This window comes from Apium graveolens, chromosome 1 (assembly GCF_009905375.1).
Source record: "Apium graveolens cultivar Ventura chromosome 1, ASM990537v1, whole genome shotgun sequence".
In the NCBI taxonomy this organism is placed as follows: domain Eukaryota; kingdom Viridiplantae; phylum Streptophyta; class Magnoliopsida; order Apiales; family Apiaceae; genus Apium; species Apium graveolens.
Genome location: NC_133647.1, coordinates 131,977,419 through 131,988,457, shown reverse-complemented (window position 1 = coordinate 131,988,457; position 11,039 = coordinate 131,977,419). Strand labels below are relative to the sequence as shown.

The 11,039-nt window shown below is 34.2% G+C and overlaps 2 protein-coding genes and 1 non-coding gene across 4 annotated transcripts; all 3 read right to left on the bottom strand.

The window, feature by feature from the left end:
* Positions 1 to 210: 210 nt before the first annotated feature.
* Positions 211 to 3,712, bottom strand: LOC141667046 (root phototropism protein 3-like). The gene is made up of 4 exons (XM_074473372.1): positions 3,315 to 3,712; positions 3,013 to 3,082; positions 1,638 to 2,903; positions 211 to 925 (listed from the first exon to the last, which is right to left on the bottom strand). The coding sequence occupies exons 1-4, from the start codon at positions 3,428 to 3,430 to the stop codon at positions 380 to 382; spliced, it is 1,998 nt and encodes a 665-aa protein (XP_074329473.1). The 5' UTR covers positions 3,431 to 3,712; the 3' UTR covers positions 211 to 379.
* A 1,176-nt stretch (positions 3,713 to 4,888) lies between these two features.
* LOC141667039 (pentatricopeptide repeat-containing protein At5g09450, mitochondrial) lies at positions 4,889 to 9,516 on the bottom strand. 2 transcript variants are annotated; one of them, XR_012552451.1, is made up of 4 exons: positions 9,328 to 9,516; positions 8,936 to 9,200; positions 6,363 to 7,513; positions 4,889 to 5,398 (listed from the first exon to the last, which is right to left on the bottom strand). XR_012552451.1 is itself a non-coding variant. In XM_074473353.1 (3 exons), exons 1-3 carry the CDS (start codon positions 9,360 to 9,362, stop codon positions 6,617 to 6,619), a joined length of 1,197 nt encoding a protein of 398 aa, XP_074329454.1. In that variant the 5' UTR covers positions 9,363 to 9,516; the 3' UTR covers positions 6,215 to 6,616. The 2 variants fall into 2 exon arrangements, 1 of the variants encoding a protein (XP_074329454.1); XM_074473353.1 differs by lacking the exon at positions 4,889 to 5,398 and having other exon boundaries at positions 6,215 to 7,513.
* Positions 9,480 to 9,563, bottom strand: TRNAL-CAA (transfer RNA leucine (anticodon CAA)). Its single transcript has one exon. It is a non-coding gene; the product is annotated as a tRNA-Leu (tRNA).
* Positions 9,564 to 11,039: the final 1,476 nt, after the last annotated feature.

Genomic DNA, 11,039 nt, shown 5'->3' with positions numbered 1-11,039 from the left:
ATAGGGAATCTAAGATATGTGAGTAAATTTTACTAGCAAGTGATATAAAACTCTTTATTATTTTAATATTGAGGAGTTTGACCAAAATTTTGGATAAAATTTTACCAGGAAAAAGAGTGAATTTTAAAACAAAGTGGAGTTATTTATTTTACTCAGTAGATGTCTGATTAAAATTTTAGGTTACAATTGAGTAAAACAAGTAATAAATAGTTGAAAAAATGAATATTTAAATTCACCCTTTAAACTACGGAGATATTGGATTCAAATCATAATCTACTCTGCCAACACATCAGTACTACATGAATATTCTGACATTCAAATGCAATGGAAAAAAGAAGAGTAGAAATGTCTTTTAAAACTTCAATCTCGATAAAATTTCTTAGGAAATGGAGTTCCTCCACCTTCTAGTTGTCTTTTTAGTCTGTTCTGCATTTATCTGAGACCCCAGATCATTGTTTTCTAGATTAGTCATTTTCGTGATCTTGCCCAGTTTTTTCCATCCACTGCTCCATGCTGATGATCCTTGTTTAGGCTTCACCAATTTGTCAAACTGTCTTTGTAAGTTGTCCATGTCATTTTGAAGCTGAGAATACTTGGCACTAACAGTCTGAAGTTCAAATTTAAGAGTACTGATGTCCTTTTTCGCGGTAGCCCATCCTTCTTGAAATGATTGTGGAGTTCCTTCAAGTAATGTTTTCCTGTTCGATACCATTGGCTGATACTGCAATTCTCCAGTGTCTTTTACTGACTGGTTGGCTATTGCATTGCTTATTTTCACTTGTTCAGAGAAGAGTACTTGTACTACTACTCGTAAAGGGAGTCGTTCGTTTTGAGCTGCATGCATGCATGCATCAATGGATAGCTTTTGACAGTCCATGACACGGCAGAGGCGTTTACGTTCGTGCTCTGACAGTGTTGGATGTGCCTGTCAGGTTATAAAATAATTTTTCTCACTTAGTTAATGTACTGTACAAAAACATTAGCAACATTACATGCAATTCACTAGTAAAGAAACTGAATCAAAAAATTTAAATGCACTTTTCTTTCCAATTTACTTCGGAAAATGTGTGTAGAAGTTGATTTAGAGCTAACAAGCTAGTTGTTTGGCCTAGCAGAATATGGAAAGCAAATTGTTTGGCCTAGCAGAAGTTGGAGCTTGTTACTGGTTTTTGCAGTCAACTTAATTCTCATGAGAATGCTTGAATTACCTTCTTCTAGAGAATAACTAAACGTCTTTAATTAGCAAAAAAAAAAAAAAAAACTAAAAGTCTTTACAGAAATAACCTCTCTAATTTTGGGAACAGGGATAAGGTATCTCACACTCCCAGACCCTACTTTCAAGTGATAGATTGTTACATTTATTTGGTTTGGTTTAGCTCCATTTTTCTTGTTCAACTGTTATTATTATCATTATCGACATGTAATGCATGTGGAAATCTGATAGTGTTTCTAATGAGCTGAAGATATCTGCATGCCTATACATTTAGTAGCCCTACATGAAGACGTGAATCGATCAGCTAACTTAGTGGTGCATTTCTCGATATGCCTATTTAACTGATATTTTATCGAATATAGAGATATTCTTTTAAGGGAAGCACAAAGATAAATCAGTTATAATAGATATGGAGATATTTAACCTTTAGATATGAGTCAATTGCTCGATATAGCCCATCATCGCAACTTCTTGCTGTCTCAGGCAAAGCCTCTGCTAGCACTTGAAATTTTGTCAAAGAAAGATTTCTGTCTCTTGAAACCTCAGTAAGATAGCTATCGACCAGCCTTGCTACCCTCATCTTAGCATTCGAAGTATTGCTCCTTTGAGATCCTTCATACATCGACTGCCTACTCGGACTAGAACTTTCTATCTGTTCTTGAACAAGAAAATGCTCCAAAAGTCTCTGAACAAGATCAATATCATACATAGTCTCACTTTTGCTGTAAGATGGTATGAGAAGGTCTTCCAATGTAGCCTGTTCAAACTGCATTCCAACACGTTTCTCCAACTCAGTTACCAAAGCTGGAGCCACTTTCACCATATTTGCCATTCTCAATAAATGGAGAAGGAAACTGCAAGATACACTATCCTTCTGAGGGGGAATTATGCTTATAAGGCTCTCAATAATCATCTGTTGATCTTTAGTCTTAACTGTTTGAGGTTGTTCTTTTGTTCCTGCCACAATCAAATGAAGCCCTCCTTTCCAGTTACCAGCATTAATATCACTGTGGCTGCTAAGGCTTCCTTCAGAGCCGCTGCCCTCTTTCAAGAAACCCGGAAGCCATTTGATTGCGTAATGTGTTAATGAAGCTCCAATCAGTTCAAACCTCATGCCCTTAACTTTGATTGCAGTCATGACTCTAACAAAATGATCAATCCTAAGAATTGAAACATCTTCAAACCACCAATCAGCAGGCACTTGTTGGTTTCTACTTGGACTTAAATCCTTCATTTCATTCCAATTTGGGCTAGGAACTTTTGGTGGTTTCCCTGTATATTGCCATTTTATTCCTTTTGGATTTGCACAAGCTTTCCATGCAATAGACTCGCTGCATCTTCGAACAATTTGGAGATTCTCAGCCCAAGGCGATAGCTTCTCACAGCTTTTCAATACTAGAATCGAGTCTCTCCATGATGATAATACTACATAACTAAGAAATGCTTCAGTTTTGAAAATCAAATTTCCCTCTTCTAAGTCTTCTGTCATTTCGAGATATTCTGATGCACATCTTAGACCGGATATATTTGTTGCTGTTAAATCAACGGCAATTCCATAACAGAACTTCGCTGCTAACTCAAAAGCCTCTGGCCCTCCTGGAAGATCATCCAAGGCTATTCTGTTCACTTCTCCTTCTCGTGATTCGTACACGATTCTGTTAAGTCTTCCACTCTTAGAAAGCAGAGGATACTTGCACATAACATAAAGGAATAACAATAATTAGTCACAATAATAGGTTATTCTTAGAACCCTCAGTTCATAAGATCAGATATGGCATACTGAATAATATAATAGCTACCTTGTGCAAGTGGAAACTAATGTCTCCAATTTGAACTAGAAAATCAGTTGGAACATCTGTTGACACAAACCTATATTTGCAAGAAACACACAAATATGAAGTAGGAATTAATGAACTTTATAGTAATTCAACAACTTTCATAAGCTAAATTAAACACTTTCATTTTAGCAATATTGTCAATGTTTAAGTAGCTTGCTAGTTCCATGATTATCTTTTCATTTCTTAACATAAATTAACACAACAAACTTCATGTTTCAAATACAAACAGTTCAATATCTTCGCATTTCACTTATAAAACATACCAAGACTGGCCTCTTTGTTCAAAACCATTAGTCTGAACACCATGCTTAGTGTTGTTAAGCTCTCCTGTGACATAATCTCTTCCTCCAGCTGATTCACTCTCTGAATCCCACATCATGAAAACCCGAAAAAACTCAGAAAAATCCTAAAGACTAGAAAGTGATGGTATATTCAGATGAAAAACAGAGAGCGTGAACAGAGAAACAGGAGACAACTTGTGATGGTTAGGAGAAATATGAAAAGGAAAGATCCCCACATGGGGTTTGCTTGGAATTATCTACAGTTGTCTGTTTCTTACATAATTGCAGACCTTATTACAGGCTGTGAACCAAAAATGGCCATACTATTATTTTTGGAGCATTTGGCTAATAATTTTGTTTCTAAATTTTATGTGACTGAAGCACTAGTTCCACTGTTACATAAAAAGGTATTTATCCTAGAATGGTCAGAAGTTTCTACCTCCAATGATATGATGCATAGTTACAAACTTTTACACTCTCTGGTGTATGGACCATACATTCTCTGGATATGAGTAGATGAATAATTCAAGGTCTTTTCAATCATTAATATTTATGTATCTAACCACCTGACATGACTTCTTTAGCTAATACTATCACATTCTTCGAACTGTAACTGAATTAACTTTTTTTTTCTTATACATTTCAGACTTCAACTGTGAAGTACATGTTATCAAATATATTGAAAGTGCACAGAGAGAAAATTGATTTTGATATCCAAAAATAATTAGAGGAAAACTCGTCAATACAACTCGACTCTTCTGTCTCTGCATAATTATTCAATAAGTTGTTTAATTATCAGTTTTGGGATAAAAATTCAGCATACCTTTAGACCATAACTGAGTGCATGAGTCCCAACTTGATATCTGTATTTAAGTTTTATGTCAAAATGGAATACAATGCACAATGGCATCTTTAAAATATTTGAGAAAGCTATGGGAGATGGGTCTAGGAGTTGATCCAACTATCCTTCTCAAATTATTTATCTAACGTCTTGTCATTCAGTAGATAACAATTAAAATCTATGATGCTGGAATGATAATTTGAAGCATATGAATTGTCCTTGTAGAGGCTGATTGTGCCACAGAAATCTGCTCATGACAACTAGCTTTCATTACTTTACAATGGAGAAGAGAAGAAACAAATCACATAATTTTCTTGTGGTTGAGATGAACTCTGTAGGCTTAAGTGTAGGGTCCTTTTCTTGGGACTTCCTACGATTTTTGTACAAAACAAGAGAAAATAGAAAATATGATTTTAGTACAAAACAAGAGAAACTAGAAAAAAGAAGCCTTGTTACTCATCATGTTGCTTCTTTTTTTCTTGAATCATCTTTTGTACACTTTTCAATGTATATAAAATGTTGCACCTTTTGTAAAAGGCTCTTCAACTAGGCTTTTTATGAATTCTAATTCATCCTTTCACTTTTTTTTTCATGTTAGATAAAATTAGAAAACATATAGTTAGTATTGAGTAGTGTTGTAAAAATGGTTTCTTTAAGTATCTAAATTGAAGATGCATGTATTGTATACTCATAAAGTTTTGAACTATTTAACAAATTGAGATGACAATGACTCAAGGACAGTGTTGCCTTTCTCCAAATTGCATTTGCATAATTGCAGGTAATGGTATTCTTGTCGGGGTTCTGCCAAACAACCCCAGCTGAAACTTTAAAATTAGGTTGTAAGTGGTGTTCTGGGACCATCATTTGTTGTCACTCTCTCTCATGAAAACGTGTAGCAAAGGTCTCTGATGAGGCCTTCATATGACCAAAACTGAAAGCTCACAGACTCACAGATTCAGGTCTCGGATTTAACTGGAGCCAGACATTTTGAAGAGCAATAGGCAAGCAAAAAGTTAACTGATTGACTGATACAAAGTACTTGATAGATCAAGTCTGCATGTAAATAAAAAAATTTCAAGAATCAAATATTTCACCAACATATCAATGGTATCAGCTTATTAAAACAGCAAAATGAAGTGTTTAAAGGGACACGTTGGAGATTGCAAAGCCAAGTTGCATTGGAGAATCATGGTAGACAACATTCTTACAGTACCGCGGGGTGAAGCTGCAATACAACAAATACAAATTCAAAGTGAGTTATCCACAAACAATGCATCATATAAAAACTACATGAATTATACCAGGAGACGCAAGGACACCGGGGTTATCATGTACTACAGTCCCTGCGTTTAACTTCTTTTCGTTATTGTGCATTCATGTCAGTCGTTTATTTGTTACAGATACACAGCAGTTTCACTTAAAAAAAAAAACTTATCCGCAATTTGCAGCTTTTGCTCAGACTTGACAAACAGAACAATTACTCAATAAATGATTTTGAAACTGCACTCCATAATGAACAATATAGATATGCTCAATTACTCTTTAGACAAAATAAGAGTTCTAAGACATCAACAGCCTCTCATTTTATAAAATGCTATTTGAACATAATGTACAAACATAAGTCAGATAATAGTTTACAGGTCACAAATATTGTAATCTACAGGTTACAAATATCAGGTAATCCTGAATACGTTAAAGTTTGATTTTTGTAAGGATGTAGACGGTGGTTTAGATTAAACTAATTACACAGAATAATAGTTTTCTTTGGTATTTTAAACAATGTCTATTGTAGTTAAATATCCTGCAAAAGAAAATTAGAGAAAAGCCAAGTATGGAGTTCTGTGATTTGAACGGCAGTGGTGGCAGCCTCGATGTTGTTATATTGTGTGTGCTTATTTTGGAAAGAAATATTTTTCGCAATCAATATTTATACTAATCTGATGCCAACTATATCACAACATCACACCTTAGGAATGCACTTCGAGAAATTTATAGAACAGTATATGCAGTTGGATTTGCAATTCAGCGAAAACCAGCCACATGCATCTCAAACACAATGAATGAAGATAAGTCTTTATATCACATATCGTCCAGCATCCTACTAAACTTTAAAACTGGGTTTCAAGAAGTCATAGTCAAGTAACTACAAGTTCTGGCAAATTATTTGTTCAACCAAATAAAGTTCATACCTGCCGATATTCGAACACTAACAGGCAACAGCTTTGCTATTGGATTGAAACAAAACTAACAGCTTTGAAAATAAATATAGAGGCTGTTTTAGACCAACTAAATCCAAGAACAAGGACATAAAATATAGATTCATGGATCAATCGAACTCGTACGTCGCTTTCTGCTTATTGATGTAGGTGATCAGCAAATTTCTAAGACTGCTCCAAAATTACAACCTCGTATATCAGATAAACCAGGAATGGCACTATACACATTACTGTGGTTCATCTATTGTTTCACATTCTTCGGTCAAGAGCATACTAAAAGCTGCTGCTTTATCTTGTAATCCCAGTTCTGCAAAAGCTTTTGAAAGACTTCTACAGGTGGAATCATGAAACTCTGTTGTTGCAGACAACTTCCATTGATCAATGACTTCCTCTACCTCTTTCAAATTTCCAAGCATCAGATATGAAGAGAGTATACATAGATAGTTTCTACTAGTCATTTTTTGCTTGGTCATTAGCAAAGACTTCCAAATCTGATCGAGTTTATCCTTGTTTCCTAAACCTCCATACAGAATAATAAGAAAGTCGTATGTTATCCATTCTCTTTGAGTAATTCCTTTCTCACTTTCAATCACAGAATTTGTATCTGAATTCACAAGGTTGCTTGATGATAGATAAATCTTCGCAAGCTTCACATATCTTGCCCAATCATCGTTAAAGCTGGGATCATGACTCATTTCATAAAGTATCCTCCTAACTTCGTCAATTTTAAGAGCAGCAGCATGTGCACTTGCCCATAAGTTATAAGTAAAAAGATCTGGAGCAACATTTTGACTTTTAAGGTCTTCAACGACAGTAGAAACCTTCTCAACCTGCCCTACCGACATGTACAAAGTCATCAACTCATTGTAGGTAAGGGCAGTCAAATACAGGTTTGATTCCTTCATTCTCTGATAAAGTTGCTCAGCCTTTTCAGTCAATTTCAAGACAGCATAGCAGTGGAGTAGTGATGTATAGGTTTCACTAGTTTTTGAGCTGAGAGGCAGACTTTCAAAATAGCGCTCTGCAGCATCAACACCGAAGACTTTGGTCATCAAGTCAATGCGGACTGCATAGTCAGAGTCTAACATCTCACACTCGTCATGAGCAATCATCCACTCCGATAACTGCAATCAAGAGTCACTACGCATTAAGCATTGTCATTTCAGAATTAACAATGATAAGAGGGTATACATTTAACTAATATAAAATCAAATATCCATGTTGAAGTTCATATCTGCATTCAATATTTCCCACTCGGTCAAAGAAAAATAGTTTTTGTCGTCAGACGATCTCTATATTAAATTTCATGTAGTGCAAAGTTCTTCTTAGATTACTGGAAACAAGGAAAGAATATATATATAACACAGTACATACTAGTATATCAAATCAAGTTTGGTTTTCAAAACAAAATTACAAATTACTGTAACAAAACATCACAAGTACCACAAGAAAATGTGAAAGGCCATGACCGTAATATGCCCAAACATGTAAAATTTGACATCAGGAACATGAAGCTAATCCAGTCAAGATTTCTTATTCAGGTCATACTTTATTTTCAGACAGGAAACTAACAATTGTGTAGGATGACTAGGATCTCATATCCTATTCATCAACAACAAGCTTCAGAAACTTATTTTTTTCTTAGAACTGTAGTTTCTACATTGCTAGAACATTTGAAATCCCATCATGAATTTATGCAATTTTATATTTAATAGAAAACAACTTTGACATGCAATTTATACAATACAGATATTAAGTATAACTCAGTGTCAAAGATAGAGGTTGTATAATACAAGTGCGCAACAACATATAAGATATTAGTCACTTTTTAAGTTTCGTCAGTCTCTTAATTCAAGCTAGACAGATGAAAACAATTTGGACAACACAAATATCTGGAGGAAAACCTACGCGGTATCCACTATAAAGAGTAAAGATGTACCAAATTCAAAACAGTCATTTTTTAATTTCAATGTAAATATCCAGACAATAAATGTAGTTTCTTTATTTTCTTAGGGCAAAGAAAGAATAACAGAAAACAACTTAATTAACTCATCACAACTAAATCGACCCATTATCACATAAAAAAGGGTGCTTTTCCCAGTACTCATTAAATGAAAGATAACATCTTTGTTGTTTACTGAAATCCAACACCAGGAAGTATCTCAATGAGAATGTATACAGGACATCTTATAGATAAAAAAAGTTACCAATTTACTTTTAAACGGGCAACTGTGATACACAAGTTACCAATTTCATGTACAATAAGTATAACTTGACATCAAAGACTGTTTTACTTTTAATTATCTATAAAATCAAATTAAATACGGATGATAACATTATATATAACACGACAGCAAGAAAGAAAGAAATTATCAATTTAAAGATTAGAAAATTTGAAAGCCAACATTCCAACTCAAGTAAAACTAAAAAAACACACAAAAAAAAGAAAATATACAACCTTCACAAAAATCGACAAAATGCAACAAAAACAAGAAAGTTACAATCTCTACTAAAATCCACAACCAAGATATGCAACAAGAAACTACCTCAAGGGCATGCTTAAAACGCTGCGACTGACGCAACTCTTTCGTGATTTTCCGAAGATCTGAAATGGTAATTTGATGACCTTCACTCACCCAATTTTGAAGCACATTAGTAACACTTCTCTTGGGAAGTCTCACCCTAAAAATCCTACTTTTTAAATCATCAACTGATTCTTGATCAGCCGAGGCTTCTTGTTCATATATAATCTGGGGTTTTGTAGCTTCAGATGAAAAGGGTCTAAGTATAATTCTTTCTTTCCTTAAGTTTCTATACATACACATAATCAAGAAGATTAAATTAGTTCATCTTCATATAAACATAAATATAACAAATGGGTATTATTGTTAATGCTCATATACATATAAAATATAAAACTATATGTATACATAGATACCTGGTGAGAGCTGTGAAGATGGAGCGAGCTGCCATTTCTGTACTGTGTGTATTGTGGAGTGAAGAAAAATAAGGGGTTGTTTGGATTAACTCAAAAAAAGTTGTAGTAGTAAAATTGTTGAAAGTGAAAGTGAGAAAAAAACTGAAACAAAATGTCAGAAGTGGGATTTGAACCCACGCCCTCTCTCGAAGACCAGAACTTGAGTCTGGCGCCTTAGACCACTCGGCCATCCTGACTTAATGCTTTAATCCTCCAGTTTCTCCTACTTATTCGGTTAAACTACATTTATGATCTGAATTTATGTGATACTGTTGTTAACTGTTCGAGTCTTCAGGATATAGGGATGTCAAAATAATCCGATCCGACGGATACCCGATCCTAAACCCGAAATTTTGGATTTACCGAACCCCATTTTTTGGATATAGATTTAATTTTTTAACCCGAAATTTTTTGGATTTGGATATTAGTTATACCGATCCGAAACCCGATCCGAAATCCGAAACTCTATCCGAACCCGAAATCCGAAAAAAACCGAATTATTTTATATTGTAAGGCATATGTCATAGCCTATCTGTATATTCGAGGATTTAACTCAACTCAAATAAGAATGTAATAAGTAAATAGTGGATCTACCGTCAAAGAGATCTCACAAAGTAACATCTGTCAAAGGATTGAGAAACAAGGTTCATCTACAGACTTGAGGAATTACTTCACTGGAAGAAGTTCAAGAAATTGATCAAGCCTCGGTGATATAAATCAAGATTGTGGATTTAATCAAGTGACAGAGATTTTGTCAGGGTATTAGATAATTACAGGGATTTAATCTGAAGAAAATCAAGTATCAAAGTCAAGATATGAAGAAACGTCACTGAAGTTATTCACTCATGAACCAGACAGTACATCGAGTGTCAATATTGAAGTGGTGGAATTGATTCATAATTTTCAGAAGATTTTCAGAAGAATGGTTGTTGTTCAAGAGTACTATTAATTCTCTATTAATTAATTAAGTCACATAATTTAATTAAGAAAATAAATTAAATCTGCAAAGATTAATTTATTGATTAATTGAATTAATTGATTAATTAATTCTGAATTAATATTAAGAATTTTGAGAATTATAATTAGATTAAAATCAGTTTTAACTCAGTAAGACAATTGAGATTGAACTGGCATGACAATCTGGATTGTCATACCGATTGTCATGCCAGGCCATTTTCAATAGTCTCACCGAAAGTTATACTGGGAAGAGGATTGTCTTGCCAGTTCATTTTGATAGTCTTGCTAGTTCATTCAATTGTCTCACCGAAAGTCATGGTGGTTCAACAGATTGTCTTGCTAGCTCAATGGATTGTCTTGCCAATTGTCATGCCAATTAACAAATTGTCTTGCCAGTTCAAGTAGGTCTGTTAAATGAATTATAAAAGAAGAAAAGCAGCAGAAGTCATTAATCATCCAAAAAAAACACACTCAAGAACAGAAGCAGAAGCCGCACAATATTTCATTTTCATCTACTAAATTCAAGATCACAATTTCTAGTTTTAAAGTTAAATCCAAACCACTAGATATCATTCTCTTGTTCTTGTGTAACTATCTAGCGGATCAAAATCCCTAGAACTTAATCTCAAATTGCGTTTAGCATTTGATTCTTTTTATTGCAAAAATAGAAAAAGTTCATGTCGAATTTATTCTAGATTTGTGACAATTAATTTGAG

Excerpts from the sequence above, each read along its gene's own strand:
- LOC141667046 (XM_074473372.1), bottom strand. The coding sequence starts at position 3,430 with ATGATGTGGGATTCAGAGAGTGAATCAGCTGGAGGAAGAGATTATGTC. Across the intron at positions 3,083-3,314 it reads GAACAAAGAGGCCAGTCTTG|GTTTGTGTCAACAGATGTTC; the intron begins GTATGTTTTATA and ends TTGCAAATATAG. Across the intron at positions 2,904-3,012 it reads TTAGTTTCCACTTGCACAAG|TATCCTCTGCTTTCTAAGAG; the intron begins GTAGCTATTATA and ends GTTATGTGCAAG.
- LOC141667039 (XM_074473353.1), bottom strand. The coding sequence starts at position 9,362 with ATGGCAGCTCGCTCCATCTTCACAGCTCTCACCAG. Across the intron at positions 9,201-9,327 it reads ATCTTCACAGCTCTCACCAG|AAACTTAAGGAAAGAAAGAA; the intron begins GTATCTATGTAT and ends GTGTATGTATAG. Across the intron at positions 7,514-8,935 it reads GTTTTAAGCATGCCCTTGAG|TTATCGGAGTGGATGATTGC; the intron begins GTAGTTTCTTGT and ends TCTTGATTGCAG.